This window comes from Ruditapes philippinarum, unplaced genomic scaffold, assembly GCF_026571515.1.
Source record: "Ruditapes philippinarum isolate M1 unplaced genomic scaffold, ASM2657151v2 ctg1488_1_1_1_1, whole genome shotgun sequence".
Lineage (NCBI taxonomy): Eukaryota > Metazoa > Mollusca > Bivalvia > Venerida > Veneridae > Ruditapes > Ruditapes philippinarum.
Genome location: NW_026859106.1, coordinates 30456 through 56971, shown reverse-complemented (window position 1 = coordinate 56971; position 26516 = coordinate 30456). Strand labels below are relative to the sequence as shown.

Genomic DNA, 26516 nt, shown 5'->3' with positions numbered 1-26516 from the left:
TGTACCATTTTATTAAGTTTATGCTAATGTTTTTTTAGTATTATTCATTTCTGAAAAAAATCATAAGATATACTTAACATAATTGATAAACTACCTTTTGACGATTCAAGGCAGATGGTCAATTCCCGGGATCTCTCTATTTTTAGTAAGATCCTGGCTTTTCTAAATGTGTTATGGCAGTGGTTAATTCCAGGGATCATTTTAAATCTACTATGATCCCAGTTTTCTTACCATTTATGATTTTTTAGAAATACTAAAACAAAATATTTCATTCAAAAACATTATAGCGCTGTAATTGTAATGTCTTAACATTTTTGTACAAATATTTCACTGGTAGTGTAGGTTTTACTCGAAACCATCAATCTATAAAATAAGTCTACATTTTAATTTCCTGAAAAACTCTTAAATAACGTATTACACATCTGTAACAAAATGCAGGACTAAGAGATTTAATCAATAATTTATCAATGATATCTATGACAGATGGTCAATTCTCGTGATTACTATATAACTAATATGATCCTGAATCCCGGCTTTGCTAAAGGGGATTCCGGGATTTTCTTCCCACCCTTAAACTCTATGTAGTAAAACTTTCATACATATCACTACAACATTACAGACACTACTAAAGTCAAAACAAATTTATAATATCTATAAACAATAAGGTAAAGTGTTCATAAAATGTAAGTGATATTACTGTTCCATGTACTGGTATATTTTGCAAAGGATAAAATTATGCGCATATCTTCTGATGGCATTCACAAACAAAACTTTTGCTTATTAATAGGAAAGAACAGAAATGTTTTATATAGTTTTTTCAATCTGATCGAATAACTCATATCTATGCATCAATAGAATACAACAAAACATTGAAAAATGCATTTCATCTTCTTTTCCATTTTAAATTACATAAAGTACAATATCTAAGTTATGCTGGGATTTTTTACTAGGAGCTTTGTTTGTATTCGTATATTATGTAACATATAATTTTTTTTAAACAAATAGGTTTCCCATAACAAAATGGTTATTAAAACCATAAATCACAAATTGAAATTAAAGATTCCCTGAAACTTTTTCTTATATCAGGTCTTTCATATAACATTTATATTGTCAACAAAAAACTCATTGTAAATTTTAGATGAATTGTAATTCATTAATCTGCATAAAATGAGTTTTTAAATCCAGATATTGGTTTCATGCTAAACATCAAAGAATATTTACTTTGATTTGTGAAAGGTGATAATATATTTCCAGTATTTGAGATTTATTTCCATGTTTGTACTGAGTTTCATGCATTTGTTGCCATGGTAATTATACAGCTTCATACTTCAATTATGAACATTTTCTAGCTACTTGTTTATTTTGTGCTAAATGACATGTTTTTATCAGCTGATGTCTAATGGGTTTTATCACTTAAATATTGTATGGTAGATTGAGCTCAGTTAATGTAAAAATGTGATTCTTGGGCAGAATATCAAAACAATATATTATTCTAGCTTTTGAAAGAGGTGACAGTTTTCACTAGTATAAGTGGCTCTCAGTTTCATGGCAACTATTTTGATCTGGATCATATTTTATGATAATTAACCAATTTCTGTCTTATGCCTTATGTGAGAAAGTAAAGATATGTTCTAGTTAATGAACAATTTTATTTACACTCAAATGTAATATACAATTGTTTCCCGAAGGACAATCTTTATTGCCTGAAAGTCCAGATCTTACTGTTTCATAAAATCTGTTTAAAAAGAAGAACTTAAGGACCAATGAAATCTTCTTTCATTACTTTTTATTAGCATTTAATGTATTATGTGTACTTCAGAATATAATAAAAATAGCCCCTACAGTAAATTACATCCTATATTTATTGAAATATTTCCCATATCAAGATCCTTAAAAATTTCAGCTGCATCTTTAATTTACATGGCCCTGAAGTCCATTTTGATATAACATCTGTCTGTGTGAAGACAAATGTTGCGGCATAACTTTTAAAGGATTGCAATGATCTTGCCTATATTTGGAATATAAGTATATTATATCAAAGCACAGATTCATGCAATTGATAGAGTTATGCTTTGTTAATGCAATTATTTTGTGAACTTGACTGTTTGCCACTGTTTTCCTAATATAACATTTGAAAGTCATCAATGTTCATTATTGCATTTATATTTGGTATGTCAATATTTTATATCAAAGTACAACTACAGCTCATTATGTCTCTATTTTAACGTCCATTTTAATACAATTTTTCTGTGAAATTACCAGTGCTAGTAGATTATTAAAATGAATCAATATCTAAATGTATCAAACAAACAAAAGATTATAACAAGCTTATTATAAATGACCTTGAAAAAAAATATAATTAATGTCAAGTTGGGTCTTTTATAGATATTGATAAGACATTCAAAATTTAAGTGCACTAAAACTGGAAAATCAAAGCACTGAGAGTTCTAAACCAAAACAATAATGAATATCAAATATGGTTTAACCTTTCACCTCCAGAATTTGAGTAATGAATTTGACCTGTTTTGAATATGGAACAGTTTATTTTCAATTTAAAGGGATGTCAATAACAAAATTCAAAAGTTGAGCTCCCAGCAGTATACAGCCTTAAGTCCTATATGTATACTGTCTATTGTGTACTGTTGGCAATGCATAATCACTTTATAGCAGGTTAAAGGTTAATAAAAGTCAAGTCAAGTTTTGTTATGAAGTTTCCTACATCTCCGCCTAGCTCAATAGGCTTCCCAATAATGGACTTGGAGATCACATCTTTGCAGGACATTTGAAATGTTTTTAGTAAGTTTTCTTATAACATACACAATTCACCTTTCTCAAGTTCAAAAGACAAAAACAATAATGAATAGAAATGAGATGTTTGTATTTACCTTTACAACAGTTTCTAGGTTTTGTACTTTAAGTTGAAGGACTGAAACATCACCCTTGGCAACCTCACACTCATGCTGGGCCTCTGAGAGACTGACACGTAGTGTACTACATTCTTCATTCACCTGAAAATAAAAAAAGAAAATTAATAATTTAAGATAGTATACAAAATCTTAAACAGTCACTTATATAGTAAAAATACTTACATTCTTTTAACAAAAATACTTTTAACTCAAAATATCCAAGAAATTGGACCCTCAAATGGTAAGTACATGTATACACAATGAATTAACATGGCTGTAAATTTGTATTACATGTACTTGGTAAACAAAACAAAAGAATGTCCAAAATGCTATATCTTGGAAAAAAGTTCCCTCCCTAAAATTAATTTCTTTATATAAAATAAGATATTTTCCAAATACAGTTATCCTGATGAGAGATTTCAGAGATAAATCCGCGCTTTTGTATAAAGCCACTTTATATCCAATAACAAAATATAATTCCCTCATTAAATCATCAAAAGTTGTGAACAAATCATCAAAATAAAACATTTTCTACATGTATAAAACTAAACACTGTTAGACACACACCTCTTTCAGGAAAGGGAAAATCTTGCCTTGTAGCTTGGATGGTAACATCATAAAAATAAATAAATTGTTAACTGAGATTCACATTAAATTGTGCACTCCTTTTTTAGGCTATCCTGTCTGAAGCTCCAGTGTTTATGAAACTAATGTTAAGGTAATGTAAGTCTATGCTTGTATAATGAAGCCCTGTGCTCTATAGATTTGTGTATTGACAACAACCACTGTTATATTCCATATGAAATTTCAAACTTTAAGGTTTGTTTACTCCAATCTGTTTTATTATGACATGAAATATGAATAATACATCAGTCTACAGCCTCGTTATATGTTAAATGTTTAATCAATCAGTTAGAATTGTTCTATAACTATCCATAACTATATCATTTTATCAATTTTCATTCAAATTTAATGTGAACAAGTTATGGTCAATATAACAGACCATGCTTTATACTGACATACAAATATTCTTTAAATCTTTAACAGACTTCTCAGAAATGTTGTTTCAGCAAAAAAATTCCACCAAAACTAATTAACAATGGCTGCCTAGAAATTAGAAATTTTAACTCGGGTCACCCAAAGAAATTTCACAGCTATTTCTGCCTTCAACGAAACTAATTACAGCAGAAAATTGAAGCATTGAAAGACAATATTCCTTACTGATAAGCTAAAAAAAAATAATTCCTTAACAAAAGCCCAAATGATCCAGTTTCCTGAAAAGCCATGCATACAGAGTATAAGTTAAGCAGAAGTTTTGTAAAATCAATGGATCTCAACTAGAAACATTGCTATAACTTGTCCCTAATATTCCGTTACTTCCCTTCTCACCACTATCATTATATAGTCATTTTCTCCTCTATCTTAAACACAGATATATAGTAGTTAAAAAATATTCTTCTTGTATTTATTGAAATGTAATCAATTTTTGAAGCATAAAAACACTTTTATTCTCTGAAGAAAAAATAAAAAGTTTGACTTTAGGTTTCCTTTCATTAACACATATTATACCCAAACAAAATTTCTGTATAAATAAAATTGGCAAAAGTCTGAGAAATTGTGTAGGATCATGAGGGATATGATAGGAGGCGTTAGTTCACTAGGTAGGTGGTGATTTACACGTCTATATATCAAATAATGTCCTAGCATCTAATGTCTGTCTCCCTACACACAGTATTATATACCTTCATGAATATTTCATGTGGAATATAAAACACAAAAAAAGATCTAAGTCCTGCCACATAAAAAATCAGGGGGTTACAAATTGTATTTTATTTATGGTGTCATTAATGTCATTTACATTACATTTTCCATTTCTACATCACAGTCATGCAGGCCATGATGATATTAAACAAATTCCAGATAGAACAGAAAAAGATCCATGTTAAAATCAAAGGAAAACTTTCAAAATTCCATGCAATTAATTAATTAAGTCCTAATTAGATAAAAGTCATCCCTCATAATGAACACATCGTCAAAAACTTCTACTGAAATAAAAAACCACACCAACCAAATCCTAACAAACCAAAAAGCACTTTCCAATTATTCCTTGGAATGAGAAGAAAACAATGCTTAATTTGCAATCTTTGATATTTTAAGCCTGGTAATTTGTTCACAGTGGAAAGAAATGTTAAAATTTGCTTGAAGCAGTAGAAACTAATCATGGGTGTATGCTTGTATAGATTTCCAATTTGTTCCTTCAATGTATGGCTGTATTTAAAAATAAAAACATGTTCTCACCCTTACCTACTAAATAAATCAATATATAACTACTGTAAACAGGTGGACATTACTTCATATATATGTGTCAACACCTCAACTTTGACTTATAGTATCAACCAAAACAATACTATCATGCATTATTTAATCAGGCAGGTAAAATATGAATGTGATGAGTACACGCTCAAAATAAATTAAGTTGTAAGTAAAAACTTTAAAATATTACCTGCTGTGACCTTGACTTTTGATATAATGACTATAATATATAATCATTATTACATTTTATGGGTTTTACATTAAGATAGAAATTTCAATTATATCATGCTTAATTTTTTGGGACGATAACACCTTTCACAAAGACTGTATAAAAAATACACATACAAGTCCAATCCCCTGCAGTGACTTAGACCTTTACCTAGTAACTTGCATATGAAATGTTATACATATATGGTGGTCATATGGGCCAGTTTTATTTTTTAAATCACAGTAATAGACACAAGATTACACTATATGCACCTACATATGGAGGCAGCATAAAAATTGTATCATCTAAAATTAGCACACATTGAGGATGGGAAATATAATGATTGGCATATAAGTTATAGCAAATTTGGAAAATTTTCAGAAATGTGATGTTTAAATGGTATAATAATGCTTTCATAAATTAAAGACTAAACACATCTGCAATAATTTACAGTAATATTTACTATAACATCAATACAGAAAATATAGTGTCAAATTATGAGACAATTTATAGATTTCCAATACAAATGTTGGTACCGACTTATTTAGTAGCCTGTAATTTCCTCCTCCATAATGTGAGAGTCCAACACCTGTCTTGTTTAACTGTGAAAACACACCTAACATCAAACAACTAAATGTGAATTCTATACAAATGTATAATTGTAACTTTATCTATTATATACCACTGGTGCATGGGCTTGCTCTTACAAGTTATTATAAATGAATTTTTAGTAAACATTTACTAATGGTTTTATTATCAGATTCAACTTTATCAAGGCACATCAAATGTCCCATGTACATCAACAAACATCATAGGAATCAAATGTCCCATGTACATCAACAAACATCATAGGAATCAAATGTCCCATGTACATCAACAAACATTGTACCTTTCAAATGTCCAATGTACATCAACAAACATCGTACAAATCAAACTTCCCATGTAAATCAAACAAACATCGTAAAAATCAAACATCCCATGTACATCAATAAACATTGTACAAATCAAATGTCCCATGTACATCAATAAACATCATACAAATCAAATGTCCCATGTACATCAACAAACATCTTACAAATCAAATGTCCCATGTACATCAACAAACATCTTACAAATCAAATGACCAATGTACATCAAAAAATATCGTACAAATCAAATGTCCCATTTTCATCAACAAACATCGTACAAATCAAATGTCCCATGTACATCAACAAACATTGTACAAATCAAATGTCCCATGTACATCAATAAACATTGTCCAAATCAAATGTCTTATGTACATCAACAAACATCGTTCAAATCAAATGTCCCATGTACATCAACAAACATTGTACAAATCAAACTTCCTATGTAAATCAAACAAACATCGTAAAAATCAAACATCCCATGTACATCAACAAACATTGTACAAATCAAATGTCCCATGTACATCAATAAACATCATAAAAATCATATGTCCCATGTACATCAACAAACATTGTACAAATCAAATGTCCCATGTACATCAACAAACATTGTACAAATCAAATGTCCCATGTACATCAACAAACATCTTACAAATCAAATGTCCAATGTACATCAACAAACATCTTACAAATCAAATGACCAATGTACATCAAAAAATATCGTACAAATCAAACTTCCCATTTTCATCAACAAACATCGTAAAAATCAAACATCCCATGTACATCAACAAACATTGTACAAATCAAATGTCCCATGTACATCAATAAACATTGTACAAATCAAATGTCCCATGTACATCAATAAACATTGTCCAAATCAAATGTCCTATGTACATCAACAAACATTGTACAAATCAAATGTCCCATGTACATCAACAAACATTGTACAAATCAAATGTCCCATGTACATCAATAAACATCATACAAATCAAATGTCCCATGTACATCAACAAACATTGTACAAATCAAATGTCCCATGTACATCAACAAACATTGTACAAATCAAATGTCCCATGTTCATCAACAAACATCGTACAAATCAAACTTCCGATGTAAATCAAACAAACATCGTAAAAATCAAACATCCTATGTACATCAACAAACATCATACAAATCAAATGTCCCATGTACATCAACAAACATTGTACAAATCAAATGTCCCATGTACATCAACAAACATTGTACAAATCAAATGTCCCATGTACATCAACAAACATCGTACAAATCAAACTTCCCATGTAAATCAAACAAACATCGTAAAAATCAAACATCCCATGTACATCAACAAACATTGTACAAATCAAATGTCCCATGTACATCAATAAACATCATACAAATCAAATGTCCTATGTACATCAACAAACATCGTACAGATCAAATGACCAATGTACATCAAAAAATATCGTACAAATCAAATGTCCCATTTACATCAATAAACATCATACAAATCAAACTTCCCATGTAAATAAAAAAACATACATATCAACATCCAATGTACATCAACAAACAACATACAAATCAAACATACCATGTACATCAACAAACAACATACAAATCAAATATCCCATGCACATCAACAAACATGATATAAATCAAGTGTCCCATTTACATAAACAAACATCAAAGAAAAAGATAGTTAAACAACATTTTGATACTATATGCCAGGACAAAAAATGTAAAGTGAAAGAGTTGCCCATGGAGGGAAATAAGGACCATAGTTCTAACCAAATTGATAATTACAAGCAAATCAACATTTTGGAGGCGGTTTTAAGAAAGATAACAGCAGTTGCACAAAGACAAGTATTTCTCTAAAAAATATTTGCAAAAATATTAAATATTACCACATGTAAATAAGTTGATTATTTAATAATGTTTTTAGACTACTTTGCCATGTTTACCCTTTATATATGCATTGTAGTTTGTAAGTGATGTCTGGCTACTAAACATTAAAGTTAAAGCATTTCTATTTCAAACAAGACAGTGTAGTAACTTAGAGATGTGCAGGATGTATGGATTTAGGTCTTTACATGATCAGCCAGGGTGTTTTATTGTTTCCTTTAACTGCAGTATTAGCTAATAATATTGGTTGCTTCTTTAATGTTTAATGGAAAACAGTTATCTTCCTGAACACTTAAATGTCACATAGCATGTTCCCATGTCGTAAAATATAATTCTTGTCTTAGACACTTATACACAGTAGAACTATTAAATAATTTGACAGAGCATGGAAATTACAGTATTAAAGAGATAAACCTTAACAAAATTCAATTATGGTACCTGATATTTATTCCAAGTGTAATAAAATCAAAACTACATGGTAAAAAGTATTTAACATTTTACAAGATCAACCAATACACTTTTGGGAAAATTTACAGAAACTTTGAAAGCTGTTTTAAATGTTCACTAGACAGTCTATCATGTCAAATATCTAAGTTCTAGCTCTTGTGGCTCCAATGATAAAAGATTTTTTAAATTTCTACAATATACATAAACAAGAGAGCCATGATGGCCCTGAAGTCACTCACCTGTATATAGGCCCCAAGAGTGGGGCCAGTTTAAACCCCAGGGCTTTTATTTGAACAAACTTGGTAGATACCCATTACAAGATGTTTCATGCTAAACATCTAGGTTGAGTTTTTTAAAAAATGATTTTTTAAGTTTTGCCCCCAGGGCTTTTTTTTTTTTAACAAACTTTGAAGACACTCACTAGAAGATGTTTCATGCTTAATATCTTAACTCTAGCTATTTGGTTTTTTTCAAAGAAGATTTTTAAATTTTTTGCTATACACATAAATAAAATCAATGACCCCCGGGGCAGGGCCAATTTTGACCCCAGGGCTCTTATTTGAACAAATTTGGTAGACACCCATTAGAAGATGTTTCATGTTAAATATCTTAGCTCTAGCTCTTTGGGTTCTTTAAAAGAAGATTTTATAAGTTTTTACTATATGGCCATATAGGGAAAATCAATGACCCCCTGGGACGGACCAATTTTGACCCCATAACTTTTATTTGAACAAACTTGATAGACACTCATTAGAAGATGTTTCATGCGAAATATCTTAGCTTTAGCTCTTTGGATTTCTTTAAAAGAATATTTTATAAGTTTTTACTATATGCATATAGGGAAAATCAATGACCCCCTGGGACGGACCAATTTTGACCCCATGACTTTTATTTGAACAAACTTGATAGACACTCATTAGAAGATGTTTCATGCGAAATATCTTAGCTTTAGCTCTTTGGATTTCTTTAAAAGAATATTTTATAAGTTTTTACTATAATATGCATATAGGGAAAATCAATGACCCCCTGGGGCCGGGCCAATTTTGACCCCAGGGCTTTTATTTGAACAAACTTGATAGACACTCACTGGAAGATGTTTCATGCCAAATATCTAAGCTCTACTTCTCTGGGTTTTTTTAAAGAAGATATCTTAAGTTTTTACTATATGCATATAGGGAAAAACAATGACCCATAGGGGCGAGGCCAATTTTGACCCCAGGGCTTTTATTTGAACAAACTTTATAGACACTGACTAGAAGATGTTTCATGCCAAATATCTAAGCTCTACCTCTTAAGTTTTTTCTATCGGTTGCCATGGCAACCAGAGTTCTGCATGAATTTAAATTCTTTGAACAATTTTTAAAGGTCAGACCACCAAAGGAACATTCCTGTGAAGTTTGGATGAAATTGGCTCAGCGGTTTATGAGGAGATGTCATTTAAAGTAAAAGTTTACGGACGCCGGACGGACGATGGACGGACGGACGCCGGACGAAAAGCGATCACAAAAGCTCACCCTGTCACTTTGTGACACTGGTGTGCTAAAAATTAATACCCATTATGATTGTCCCACAATTTTGACACTAGGACTATTATTTAGTTTTAATCATCTTGTTAAAGGTTTACTAGACACAGTTATCTAAGCCAAATATCTAAGCTTTTAAGCCTTCAGTGTTTCGGAGAAAATTTTCAAAATTTTTACTGTTAACACAGTCATATAAAGAAAACCCATGACCCACTGGGCTAGGCAATTTGACCCCAGGGCCAAAATTCTAGGGCCAAAATTTTACAATCTTGGTGATACCAAATATCTAGGGTCTATTAGCCATTGGGGCTCCTGAAAGATTTTTACTATCTACATGTATATATTTAAGGCAGAACCTTATAAGAACCCAAGAGCAGGGCCAATTTGGACCCTAGACTCATAATTTGAACACCTTTGGTAGTGGACCTCTATGATGACCTCTATCATGATATTATATAGATATTTCATATAAAAGCTCTAGAACATGAATGTAAGATAACATTCCATTTTTTACAAGAAGAAAATAATTAACATCCCTTTTTTTACATGTACATAAAAGAACAACCCTTTTTACATGAATATAAAGCAACCTTTTTACATGTCTGTATCAGAATATCCCCTTTTACATGAATATGAAACATCATCTCCTTTTTTACATATACATAACAGAATATTCCCTTTTTACATGAATATAATAAAACAGCATATGTTTTTACATGTACATTAATTATCAACCCCTAAATGAATATAAAAAACATTTTTACATCATGTATATACAAAAAATCCTGTTTTTTTACATGAATATAAAACAACATGACTGTTTACTCACATGATAGCCATATGAATGACATCTAGGAAATCTTTGTTGTGGGACTATTTTCCTATATGGACTTCCTGGAGTTCTCCTCCGGTTTCCACATGAACATGCCTGACCCATTCTTAGATTTTCTAATTTTATTTTAATAGGAAGCAGTAAAGAAATTAATACAAGTAGTCCTTATCAATATGTGAAAGATTTTAACTGCAAGAAGTCTAAACTAAATAAAAACTCCTCACAATAAGTCAATAGAAATATATTAGGTTTTCAGATTTCAACTCCAGACACAATACCATCTATTGTTTTGCCTCTGACAGTTTTGACTTATGCCCAATTAAATCATTTATCAAAACAATAAGCCATTCTCAGAAAATCAATCTTCTGCTTAACTGAGACTAACACATCAAGCCTTTGGCTGATTTTTCTGACCACAACTGGGAAATCATGTCAGCTCCCATTCACAATAAAACACGCCATGACCTAAAACAGATCATGCAGAAATTAAAAGAATAAACTATTCGCATATAATATATTGTGAATATTTTTTTCAGCAGTCATACAAAATGAACTGGTCCTTTATAAATCCTTTAGATATTATTACCTTAACACTTTCAAAAAGAACAAATAACCGTACTTCTCCTTGTTAAGCAAGGATGTAGAATGTTCAAGTTAAAACACCTGTATTCTGATGTGTTCTCTGACATTTTAGTAAGGTAGACTTCTATCACCAGACAAAATTAATAAGACATCTTATATGGGAGTGATATTAAACAAAACCAGTCAGTTATCATATTACATACTAGATATCTGTGTGACTTTAACTGCTCAACTCTAGCATTCTATTCCGAGAAACATGTGTATCAAATAAATATATGCCCAGATCTTACTATTCTTCCGTAAAAGAGTACTTTACTTTAGAGAAGATAACCTAATATAGAACAAAACAATTCTGTCAGTGAAAATTGACATCAAACCAAACAATCATTCACCTGTAAAATATGATAAACAAGATCAACAAGGAAAGGTGGTGTCCAATGAAACCATCATAACCACATTTGAGGGTCTTAGTTTTGGTTAAGTACATGTAGCCCACTGGATTTTCAAGATCAAGGTCATCAAATTTTTAAGTTTCCCATATAAGCATGTTGTCAAAGTCGACATACTCTGGATATATAAGAATATTTTGGGTTTCCCTGGAGCTAATATGGTGTACAAACTTCAAGGTGTAACAGGTTGATGAATCTATTATATTAACAGTTGTGTACCATAAAGCTGTTGAACAGTAATAAGAAAGCATCCAGGCAGTCCGGACCAAGAAGACAATTTTTTGCTATAAAAGTCTATATATGTAAAAGAGAAGACCAAATTGAAACCTCTTTGACTTGCGGACCATCTTTTTAAAAAAAAATTTGCTAAGTCTTTGTAAAGGTAATGTCTCTAAGGAAGGTGCCAGACTGATGCCAAGGGCATTTGACGAGAACCTTCACACCATATGTTTAGCTGACTTTGCAGATTTTGACAAAATATTTCTAACGATTTTGCTTCCTTGTGTTATCAAGAGAATAATATCTGATCAACATTGATAGGGCTTCATGGAAGGAGTAACTCTAGCAAGTTTTACCAACTTTGGCTCAGTTATTTTAAATATGTCATTTGAAATGACTTAACAGCATGGAAGAGCAGGATGGTCTGAAAACTGGTAGCATATCAGGAGAGTGATTGTCTCCTGTAGTATCTATTGACTTAAGTTATAAAATATATTAACACTATTAGCACCAGTTGAGCTGTTGAAGAATTTTCAAGAAACTATTATTATATAAACATGATTTCTGCTATACATATTCCTAAAAGAAAGCTCTCTTCTGATTAAAACCACACTATTCTCTAGCAGCATAATGAATAGCTATATATCAAACCTGTACTTCCTTTCTACACACAAAAACACAGACTTAATTGTTGCATAATTCCTTACAAGTATTCTATTACAAATATTGCAAGAATTTGGACAATAAAAGTAGTTTATTATTATATCATATAACTTATTGTCAATAGTTAATATTACCTGACATCACCTGGGTTCTGATTTGTCTCTAACAGACAATATATTGCTTAAATTGCCTCTTTTCTTTATACCCAAAAGATATTACTGCAGACAATTTAAGTCAATTGACATTTGGCAAATATTATCTATAAAAACAACTTCATTAATTTTGAGGGATAAGCTTCTTGGAAAATAAAAATGCGTATGGTATCTAGAAATCAAATGGAATCAACACTGCCTGACAGACTGTCCTATGATGACAGGTCATGACAATAACGCCTCATTTTTTCTTTGACAATAACTAAAAAATTCAGAAGGGTGAAGTTATCCTTGTAGTGCAGAGCAATCCGCCTCATATCACCAAGTTTCAAAGTTGATATCTCACATACTGACTGAGTTATTCTCCAAACAAAATTTAAGCATAATAAGCAACAATGGACAGTAACTAAAGCATTATGAAAGGTAGATTTATCATTCTTGTGCATACAACTTCTCCTCAATTTCCTTCAGCTGTGCAGTAACTTACCAATTTTTACAAATTAAAAGGGACATAACTCCTAATAATATTGCAAATGTTTTCAACTGTTCACTGTCATAATGAAGTAGTCTAATTTTTCTGTTCATACCTTTGATTCCCACTCTGACCTTTTATTTGAATAACTATAGATTTAACTTAATTAACAAACAATTTTTGGCATGTGCTCTTTTGTCAACAAGTATGTTGTGATGTGATACACTAATCTGATCATGTAAACAAGAGAGTTTAGGGATATATGTATATGCAATTGTGAGAAAATTCAAAGATACAAAAAGGGCATAACTACAAAAATATTGCTTTCAGAGTAATGTCCATTGTCATGATTAGCAAGTATGTTGCCACTTTGATTTGCCTGTTGAAAATATCAACAACAACAATAAAAACAACAACGAATTACCTTGAACTTGAAGTCCTGAAATCTGCACCATACAATGTTGATAATTTTCAACATTTCTACATGTAGGTTTAGAACAAACAAGTGTCTGCCGACCTCTACCGGTCCAAGGTCAGCGCTTGATGTGCTGGCACTCATTATTTCTTCCTTCACATTTTCCAACTGTTCATTTTTTCAATTTCATTTGAATTTATCCCTTCCTCAGAAAATTATTCCATCATACAAGGCACTGAAAGCCTTGTTTATCTCTTCATTAATCACAGGCTTCAACGATCATTTGAATGCAATTTATGTTATTTTTCCATCTCAAATTTCTTAAACTAACATGCAACACTAAATTCCAAAAGCTGTCTTTGTCCATTCTATACATTACTGTCACATAAAAAATAATGTAGTCATAGAACTTGCTTTCTTCTGTTTTCTTTAAAGTTATTTCTGAACACTTTGAGGCACACTACTTCAAATCATTATAATAAAGGCACGAAATTCTTTTTTATATATCAGTTTTAAAATTACATAAATGATATTTCACAATTCCACAGTCATACATCTATCACTAGTTTGCTTCTTAAATGGTACAGATCCTGAGACTGTGATTGTCCTAATATATAAAGACATAACCACTATATCTAAACATAGTGCTACTGTGAATAAGTCTTATATCTACAACTTGTTCATTTGTTTTCCAGAAAGGTTATATAAAGGTTCTGTCAGTGAACTATTTTCCTTTATTCATTTGCACCTTTAACAGTTTTTCCCATTTACTTTTATTGATATATTTATTAACATGAGCTGCCAGTACCAAGTATGATAAAATATATATTTTGTGTTATTGACATTATGTCTTTTACACGATCACACAATAGTGCAAAGCATTGAAATCTGTCAAAAACAGTCAATTTTGCTAATGAAAAATGCCATTAAAATTTTATGCTGTTATCAATATTTTCAGCTACAGTCATTTAGGGCCCTCAGGTATAAACTATTGATTCAACAAACTGTGTTTAATTTTTAACTTATTTTATACATATACACACATCGAAAGCATCATCAGCAGTAGATGAAGTCCAGAAGTAAAACAGCTGACAGCAAAGTAATAATTGGTGGATGCTGAGGGTTTTTTTTCAATTCATTTTCAATGACATCAAGTCTTTTTGTCCAAAATCCTTTTTACCATACAGAAAATATTTAAATATTGATCCTTTTTGTGTTTAAAAATGTTTGCAATAAAAATTGATGCCATTGACAGGGCAGTACCATGGTATTTGTATAACAAGAGCTGCAGGTATGTAGAATGAGCTGATTGACTATTCTCAAAGTTTAGTGTGGTCTTTAGAGGAAACTGTCATTTAGAGTGATCAACAAGATTTCAGACTTTCTAGTGCAGTTGTGGAGAATGATAGAAACAGTAAACAAAACTGACCAAGTTGAGATGACTATCTGATAATGACAATATCATAATTAAGGAATGTCCATCCTAGAAACTATCATTATCATCTCCTTTTCTTTTATTGATATTAAACACTTCCAAACTGCTACAGTTGGATAATTACATTTACAAAATATATTAATATACTGATTTTATATGATACCATAGTTATAAGTTAATTTTAAGACCACTTTATGAATTTCTGGTGTTAAATTAAACAACTTCTAATCATTCCTTGCTAAATTAGTCTAAAAATAACTATATCTATGACAATTTCATTGTTTGATTTTCACATTTTTGCTATATCACTTGTGTGCATCAGTTTCTGCACTTGATTCATTATTGGGAATCTTGTTCTCAGTTCCCATTATTTAATCGAGTATGCGTGATTTCACTCAATCAGCAAATCAAGCTTTGAGGTGATTCACATCAGTATGGTCTACAGCTTCTATCATGCAATGTCCATAGGGGTTTGAACAATATCATTAGCTTTTACACAGAGACACTTCAAAAGTGTTTATAGACCTGGGTAATTTGTAGCCAATGTGACAGCCTGGCATCTAGAACTATTTACAGTAACACAGTCTCTCTAGATCATCAATCACATTGTGAAATATTACATTTAAAAACAAAACAAAATCAAGCAGAAATTATTACAATTACCCTTTTGATAGGAGCACAAGTATTGAAGGTTTCTTGCCTCATTGAAATGATAACATGCAGCATGATACATGCAGTTATATAATATTTAATGATAAGTAACACATACACATTTGTCTCCTCCTGAATAATTCATTTCCACTGATTAAATCATTAAGCTGGGAGTAAGTTAATATTTTTTATTGACCTTGAACCTTAAAAGTTTCCATAGAAATCACATCCATATACATTCAAGGGACTCAAATGAGGATTTTCTAACGGAACTTTCTTTTTTTTTAAAGATTTATAGGTCTACACTGCAAAATTTCAAGTCATTCTGTTTTGCTAGAATAATCATATTTAATGTGCAAAATGAGCTTAGTAAAAGTATTCAAACACTTTAAATCAAATCAGTCTAAGAATCACACTTATTATGATTTACAATTTAATTCTGAGTAATATCATTATCGTTTTCATATTTTTCATTTTTAATGCCCAAGTTGATTTATGTAGGAATTGCAAATCTTATTTTTCAAGGCATATTATTATATTAATCTTTGAAAGGAACTCCACTGAGGTCCCCCAAGTGAGGGACTGGGCCCACTGAGGTCCCCCTCAGCGGAGTTCCTTTTCAAAGATTAATAAGACATCAACTTGTCTCATTTTTAAAATGCAATTATTGATGTAGTGTACGTTTGTGATTACACTAAATTGTATCACATACTTAAAAATATTACAGTAATACTATATGTAAGGGCAATAACTGATGTTTTTAGTTTTCTGTCAGTACAATGTTGCATGAAGTATTAAATTTCACTGCTTACTATATAGAATATTATGACTTGTACTATTACTATCTAAAGTTAAGAGAAGTATTTGCATAGTGTAACTTTAATGTAGTATAATGTCAGATAATTGTGGCAGGTTTAATGAGGCTTGGCTTATAATGTAAGTGATGTTAACAGCAACTCCCTCAGAAAATAGATTTCAATTAACCATCTACTTCTGTAATATGACATGGGAATTCAAAATTCAAAAATCAATGAATAAATTATGCATAAATAACTGAAAATTGCCATAATAGTTCAATGATGAATGATTACTAATTTAAACCTTTTAAGAAATTTTGAAATGTCATACAGAAAAAATAATTCTCTGATAATCAATATAGTCTACAAAGAATCTCTTATTCTAGAACTATTCCTGTATGGATCCACACTAATGTGTCTCTTATTTGAATGGATCCACGCTTAAAATGTCTCTTATCTGAATGGATCCACACTCCCACCAATATTCTTCAAGGACCATTTCATTTATTCTGGAACTAACCCAGAATGGATCCATACTCCCACCTTCAATTACCAGTATCTTTTATTCTAGAACTAACCCTAAATTGAAACAAACTCCTACCAATATCCTTGAAGTACGAGTATCTTTTATTCTAGAACCAACCCTAAATGAATCCACACTCCCACCAATATCCTTTAAATACCAGTATCTTTTATTCTAGAACTAACCCTAAATGGAACCACACTCCTACAAATATCCTTCAAGTACCAGTATCTTTTATTCTAGAACTAACCCTAAATGGATCCACACTCCCACCAATATCCTTCAAGTACCAGTATCTTTTATTCTAGAACTAACCCTAAATGGATCCACACTTCCACCAATATCCTTCAAGTACCAGTATCTTTTATTCTAGAACTAACCCTAAATGGATCCACACTCCCACCAATATCTGTCAAGTACCATTTTATTTATTCTAGAACTAACCTGGAATGAATCCAAATCCCACCAATATTCTTCAAGTACCAGTATCTTTTATTCTAAAACTAACCTTGAATGGATCCACACTCCAACCAATATCCTTCAAGTACCATTTTATTTATTCTAGAACTAACCCTGAATGGATCCACACTTCCACCAATATCCTTCAAGTACCAGTATCTTTTATTCTAGAACTAACCCTAAATGGATCCACACTCCACCAATATCTGTCAAGTACCATTTTATTTATTCTAGAACTAACCTGGAATGGAATCCAAAATCCCACCAATATTCTTCAAGTACCAGTATCTTTTATTCTAGAACTTACCCAGAATGGATCCACACTCCCACCAATATCCTTCAAGTACCATTTTATTTATTCTACAACTAACCCTGAATGGATCCACACTCCCACCACTATCCTTCAAGTACCAGTATCTTTTATTCTAGAACTAACCCTAAATGGATCCACACTCCCACCAATATCCTTCAAGTACCAGTATCTTTTATTCTAGAACTAATCCTAAATGGATCCACACTGCCACCGATATCCTTCAAGTACCAGTATCTCTTATTCTAGAACCAACCCTAAATGGATCCACACTCCCACCAATATACAATATTTCAAGTACCAGTATCTTTTATTATAGAACTAACCCTAAATGGATCCACACTCCTACCAATTTTCTTCAAGTACCAGTATATTTTATTCTAGAACTAACCTGAATGGATCCACACTCCCACCAATATCATTCAAGTACCAGTATCTTTTATTCTAGAACTAACCTTGAATGGATCCACACTCCCACCAATATCTGCAAGTACCAGTCTCTTTTATTCTAGAACTAACCCAGAATGGATCCACATTCCTACCAATATCCTTCAAGTACCAGTATCTTTTATTCTAGAACTAACCCAGAATGAATCCACATTCCCACCAATATTCTTCAAGTACCAGTATCTTTTATTCTAGAACTGACCCAGAATGAATCCACATTTCCACAAATATTCTTCAAGTACCAGTATCTTTTATCCAGAATGGATCCACACTCCCAGCAATATCCTTCAAGTACCAGTATCTTTTATTCTAGAACTATCCCTAAATGGATCCACACTCCCACCAATATCCTTCAAGTACCAGTATCTTTTTATTCTAGAACTAACCCAGAATGGATCCACATTCCCACCAATATTCTTCAAGTACCAGTATCTTTTATTCTAGAAACTTACCCAGAATGAATCCACATTCCCACAAATATTCTTCAAGTACCAGTATCTTTTACCCAGAATGGATCCACACTCCCAGCAATATCCTTCAAGTACCAGTATCTTTTATTATAGAACTAACCCTAAATGGATCCACACTCCTACCAATTTTCTTCAAGTACCAGTATATTTTATTCTAGAACTAACCTGAATGGATCCACACTCCCACCAATATCATTCAAGAACCAGTATCTTTTATTCAAGAACTAACTTGAATGGATCCACACTCCCACCCAATATCTGCAAGTACCAGTCTCTTTTATTCAGGAAACTAACCAGAATGGATCACATGCCTACAATATCCTTCAAAATACCAGATCTTTTATCTTTAGACCCAACCCCGAAAGGATCCAATTCCCCCCAAAATTTTTCAATACAGTATTTTTTTCTAGAATTTCCAAGAATTCCCCACTCCCCCCAATATCCTTCAAATACCATTTTTTTTTTCAAACTAACCCCGAAAGGATCCAATCCCACCCCCTACCTTCAAGACCATATTTTTATTCTAGAACAACCCTAAATGGGTCCACCTCCCCCCAATTCCTTCAAATACCAGTACTTTTTTCGAAATATCCCAAATGGTCCCCCTGCCACCCATTCCTTTAATACCCGTATCTCTTTTTCTAAACCAAAACCCTAAAAAGGGTCCCCACTCCCCCCAAAACTTTAAGTACCCGTACTTAAAACCCGAATGGGCCACCCAAACAAAATACTTATACCAGTTTTTTTATTATAGAACTAACCCTAAATGGATCCACACTCCTACCAATTTTCTTCAAGTACCAGTATATTTTATTCTAGAACTAACCTGAATGGATCCACACTCCCACCAATATCATTCAAGTACCAGTATCTTTTATTCTAGAACTAACCTTGAATGGATCCACACTCCCACCAATATCTGCAAGTACCAGTCTCTTTTATTCAAGAACTAACCCAGAATGGATCCACATTCCTACCAATATCCTTCAAGTACCAGTATCTTTTATTCTAGAACCAACCCAGAATGGATCCACACTCCCACCAATATTCTTCAAGTACCAGTATCTTTTATTCTAGAACTTACCCAGAATGAATCCACATTCCACAAATATTCTTCAAGTACCAGTATCTTTTATCCAGAATGGATCCACACTCCCAGCAATATCCTTCAAGTACCAGTATCTTTTATTCTAGAATTATCCCTAAATGGATCCACACTCCCACCAATATCCTTCAAGTACCAGTATCTTTTATTCTAGAACTAACCCAGAATGGATCCACATTCCCACCAATATTCTTCAAGTACCAGTATCTTTTATTCTAGAACTTACCCAGAATGAATCCACATTCCCACAAATATTCTTCAAGTACCAGTATCTTTTACCCAGAATGGATCCACACTCCCAGCAATATCCTTCAAGTACCAGTATCTTTTATTCTAGAACTAACCCTAAATGGATCCACACTCCCACCAATATCCTTCAAGTACCAGTATCTTTTATTCTAGAACTAACCCTAAATGGATCCACACTTCCACCAATATCCTTCAAGTACCAGTATCTTTTATTCTAAAACTAACCCAGAATAGATCCACACTCCTTCCAATATCCTTCAAGTACCAGTATCTTTATTGTAGAACTAACCCGGAATGTAAAAAAATAAAAAGTTCATGATTTCAACATCACAAATTCATATTTGAACTTGCATTATGAATTCATGCTTTTACAATTCCAACATCATAAATTCAATATTTCAGCTTAAAAATTTAGAATTTCATTTTCACCAATTCATGTTTTCATGATTTCAGCTTCATAAAGTCATGAATTCAACATAATGAATTCATGAAGTTGAAATGGTGAATTCTTGAAGATTCAACAAAATATACAATTATATATAATATTCAAACATTGTATATTAATTGGTACCATTATGTTATGCAGGGTCATTATAAGGCATCACTTGATAACTTATCATCGTAAATTTATAATTGCACAAAGCTGGAGATAATGCTAATGTTATCTAAATATTACAAGACTCAATTAAGATAAAAAACCAAGATAAGTATACAAGAAAATATGAAAGAGCCTGACTAGCGAACAATAAATCAATATCTGTAGAAGTTTACAACATTGCTATACAAGATTTCATTGTGATACATGATTTCCAACAAAAGTCAGAAGTTCACATCCTCAAAGCAACATATTTTCAACTCTGAATGAAAACTTATAAAAATATAATAAAATTGCCACTAGCCAAGAGCCTAGAATGTACAATCTGATCAGAATGGCCTCTCATAATGTGTCCAGTCTCTCCTCAGATTATCTAACCAGTCTGTCCTTTGATTATCGACCAGTCTGTCCTTGGATTATCTGACCAGTCTGTCCTTGGATTATGTGACAAGTCTGTCCTTGGCTTATCTGACCAGTCTCTTCTCAGATTATCTGACCAGTCTGTCCTCAAGATTACCTGACCAGTATCGCTTGAATTATCTGACCAGTGTGTCCTTGGATTATCTGACCAGTGTGTCCTTTGATTATCTGACCAGTCTGTCCTTTCATGTGACCAGTCTGTCCTTGAATTATCTGACAAGTCTGTCCCTGAAATATCTGACCAGTCTGTGCTTGGATTATCTGACCAGTCTGCCCTTGAATTACCTTGGATTATCTGACAAATATGTCCTTGGATTATCTGACTAGTCTGTGTTTGAATTATTTGACCAGTCCATCCTTGAATTAACGACCAGCCTGTCCTTGGATTATCTGACCAGTCTGTCCTCAAGATTATCTGACCAGTCTGTCCTTGGATTATTTGACCAGTCTGTCCTTGGATTACCATGGATTATCTGACCAGTCTGTCATTGGATTATCTGACCAGTCTGTCCTTGGATTATCTGACCAGTCTGTGCTTGGATTATCTGACAAGTCTAACTTTGGTTTATCTAACCTGTCTATCCTTGGATTATCTGACCAGTCTGTCCTTGGATTATCTGACCAGTCTGTCGTTGGATTATCTGACCAGTCTGTCTTTGGATTATCAGACCAGTCTGTCCTTAAGATTATCTGACCAGTCTGTCCTCAAGATTATCTGACAAGTCAGTCCTTGGATTATTTGATCAGTCTGTCCTTGGATTATCTGACCAGTCTGTCCTTGGGATTGATTATCTGACCAGTGTGTCCTTGGATTATCAGACCAGTCTGTCCTTAGATAATCTGACCAGTGTGTCCTTGGATTATCTAACCAGTCTGTTCTTGGATTATCTGACAAGTCTGTCCTTGGATTATCTGACCAGTCTGTCCTTGGATTATTTGACAAGTCTAACCTTGGCTTATCTGATCAGTCTGTCCTTGGATTATCTGACAAGTATGTCCCTGAAATATCTGACCTGTCTGTCCTTGGATTATCTGACCAGTTTGCCCCTGAAATATCTGACCAGTCTGTGCCTGGATTATCTGACCAGTCTGTCCTTGGATTACCTTGGATTATCTGACAAGTGTGCCCTTGGATTATCTGACAAGTCTGTCCTTGGATTATCTGACCAGTCTGTCCTTGGATTATCTGACAAGTCTGTCCTTGGATTATCTGACAAGTCTAACTTTGGTTTATCTAACCAGTCTGTCCTTGGATTATCTGACCAGTCTGTCCTTGGATTATCTGACCAGTCTGTCTTTGGATTATCAGACCAGTCTGTCCTTAAGATTATCTGACCAGTCTGTCCTTAAGATTATCTGACCAGTCTGTCCTCAAGATTATCTGACAAGTCAGTCCTTGGATTATTTGATCAGTCTGTCCTTGGATTATCTGACCAGTCTGTCCTCAAGATTATCTTACCAGTCTGGACCAGTCCATCCTCAAGATTATCTAATCTGATTAATTCAAGTTAATATCAAAGCAATGAAAGTGATCTCCATGCTAATTTCACAAATTAAACCAGATTAGATAGATAGTTATAACAGTGTTATATTATACAGTAGAAATGAATCTATATTCCAAGTCTGACATTCAACCTTCACAAATGCATAATTGATTTAATTTTATGTATCATACATTTCAGGAAAACTATCACTTTACTTAATTTTATAGCATTTGTCTCCAAAAATAAATCAATGCTATCAACAGTTAGCGGGGAACATTATTACCTAACAATCAATCATGTTTAAGTCTGCCTACAACACTATATTCAGAAAATCTTCCACCGATCTTATGAACCAAGGGTAAATAACATTAAATCAACTGTATCATAAGTTTATAAGTTGATCAATAAGTATGGCAGGAGAGAGTAATCATGAAATATAATTTGAGCACAGCCAGATAACATGTAACCTATTGAAGATCACACAAGTATGATGAATATCAAAATCTCATCAATATTTCTATTTCATTTGAGAAAACTTTCTAATTACCTTTATTGGTAATTAATGAAAGTCTTCCATTGACATGATGTATAAAACATGTACTCCAAATGTCAAACTATCAGTTTCTAAGGTTGCCATAATTTGCTGTTTTTAAGTAACATTGAATTCCTCCCACAGATTTGACTTGGCAGAGTAATTACAACACCAAAATTGCATGAGTTAATAATAGAATTGCCATGTTTTAAAACTTCTGCTGATTATTTATTTGAATCTAATGTGATCTAAGACAGTAAAGTCATTTTATATATGCCAACCAAAAATGCCATCATTATATTTAAATTGATGTTTAATGTTGATATAGTCTGCCTGTAATGTAAGAAATGACATTACATATGTATATGTAAAATAACATTGACTAGAATAAGTCTGACACAAGACAAATGTCCTCACATACTCTATAAATATCAGCACAATATTTCATCTGATTGTCACACAAAGACAATGGGTATGAATAATAGCTGAATATTGTGCATACCTACATGGACTACAAATCTTCAGACATATTTACTTAACGCCTCCATAATGCTACTGTAACTATAACTTAAACTAGCTGCAAGGACCTAAATATTCCAGATGTCAATAATACCATAGCTAGGTGATATAAATAGTTATTTTGAAGAAACAGAACTGTTGAGATTTACCATTAAATAAAATGAATAATCTAAAACAAAATCTTAGAATATAACCAAACTATGATCACCAGAACTGCAAATGTCTCCAATAAATAATTTTCAAAACAATTGCAGTGGTTACCAACCAAACTATAATATGCAAAAACATGGGCTTCACCAATGTCCATTTTATCCCCTACAAAGTCAATAATCTTGTATGACTAATGCATGACTACAGTACTGGCTTTATGTTTTTGACTAATTGTATAAATTGGAATATGCAGTACAAAGTTTCACATATAGTATATTATACACACATGTAATGATATAATTATGACATTGATTTAAAGCATCAAGACCTTGTTCCTTTATTTTCCACCTGTATAAATTTTTCTTCCAGACCCAAACCTGTACAAGACAACCATTCTCTTAGTTCTCCTACACTTACATTACCGGTACTACACTAGTATTATAATCCAGTACTGTCTGAAACTATTTCAACATGTTACCATTTTGTAACTACCATTATAGTTAGTGTTACATCTGACTACATGACTCTATACTGCTCATACTATATCTATTATTGTTGTCTGCTGCAATCCAACTTAAAGTCCATGAATTGATAAAGCATTCATCCAGCCATCAGCAACTCTTTTATTAATAGTTGAGAATGAAACAAAGTCATATTCCTGAGAAAACAACACTTTTATAGACAATATTGTTCTGCATAAAATAACTTCTTTGACAAGTATCACTTTCACATAGATGGTGATTTGATTTCATTGGTGTTTATAAACATAATTCCAAATCAAATGATTAGCAGAAGTTTGCACATGTATTTGTATTTCCAGATATTTATAAACTTGTTGAACAACATTAGTCAGGTATAACATTTAAAATCTCTCTAATCAGTATAGATATATTGTCAACTGATTTAATGTTGGAATAAAATCAAAAGGCTATTTCCATTGATGTTCCAATAAATGTTGCTTCCAAATTAAGTGTGCATGTTACACACATCAAATCGAATGTTCATGCATGTTTTATTGAATGCATCTGAGAAACTGCCACAATAGATATCACTGAAATCATGCATTCATATTTGATACCAAAGTCTTTCTATAAATCAACAATTTTCTTATTCTGAGACTAAGAAACTGTAGGTACTTGAAACAGAAATGCCCATGATAGTATGTTCATCTTGACTTGATTTCTAAAACTTGTTCAGTGATGTAGTTAGTGAGAGCATGAGATTGTCAATGATTGGGTGCCTGGTTTGATCCTCATGTAAGGCAAATATCTCCAGCACAACTGATATCAGACACTGTGTCTTTAATGGTCATTTGTCTGTCTTTGCTAATTCAGCAATCATGTGGGATTAGTAGTTGCTCAATGGTGTAGACATTGGTAATTACAGTACAGTTATCCAGGAAAGCCAGTAAAGTGGACTGACCTTCCACCAAAAATGTGCTAAAATCTGCTTAAAAACCAGGGAAAAAACAAACATACAAACTTTAATCTAAAGTCTATCAGTTACAGAAGTGTATGCTATATTAAGGCATTTTGCTTCTTGTCTATAAAAGGTTATATGAAACAGGATATAATTAAAATATTTTAGAATTAAGTATTGCTAATTTTGTTGATTGCACATGCCTTGTATAATGCACTTGTCAGTCGCAGCTGGGATTACCATAAAGTGAATAACAAAGTGTTTAAAACAAGCAATTAACAAAACTGTCAGTACTGACTTAAGTACAGCTGGTCTGTCAGAAATATAAGAAATATTTAGTTAAAGGTTTCCAAGACTTATGAATTGTTAAAAATTCACTAATGTAGTCAGTAATAAAGTCAAGGTACAGCTTATCTTATTTCATCAGTTAAGTACACTTTGTTACCTGGGCTCTTTCAATTAAATTCTGGACACTATATAATATATATATATAGTATGAATACAAGGAACATAAATAGTCTTACGATTTAAACATGTAAATAGTTAGTTTAACTCAATATAAAATAAAATTTCACTTAAATAAAGTAAATCAATAAAGTAAATTTATACAAATAATCATTTATTTTGTGTTTAGAAACTGAAAGTACAAACACCATATTTGTTGACAATATTTTGGATTTGGTTAAAATCTTATGTCAATGGATATTTTTTAATTGATTCTGATTGTCAAAAATATTTCTCACTCATAATTTTACTGAAATAAACTATGTTTACTGAAGGATGGAAATAAATACATTCCTAATTCATAATAAAAAGATTACCCAATGTCTTTGTTAACATCAAAAGTTACATGGAAGAATTATTTTCAATCTGTATTAATGATAATGGGCAATGTTTCCAAATGGTTACTGTAGGTTGTCACACTTTGACTTCATTATTTGAACATAATACCAATATGTATAAATG

At 32.1% G+C, this 26516-nt stretch overlaps 1 protein-coding gene across 1 annotated transcript in view; it reads right to left on the bottom strand.

Moving 5' to 3' along the window:
* LOC132755244 (RIMS-binding protein 2-like) overlaps positions 1–26516 on the bottom strand; it is a gene marked incomplete at its 5' end in the record, with an annotated part of 82273 nt that overhangs the window by 32420 nt on the left and 23337 nt on the right. The window contains 1 exon segment of the mRNA XM_060746064.1: positions 2886–3008. Within this exon segment, the coding sequence (XP_060602047.1) occupies positions 2886–3008 (123 nt within the window).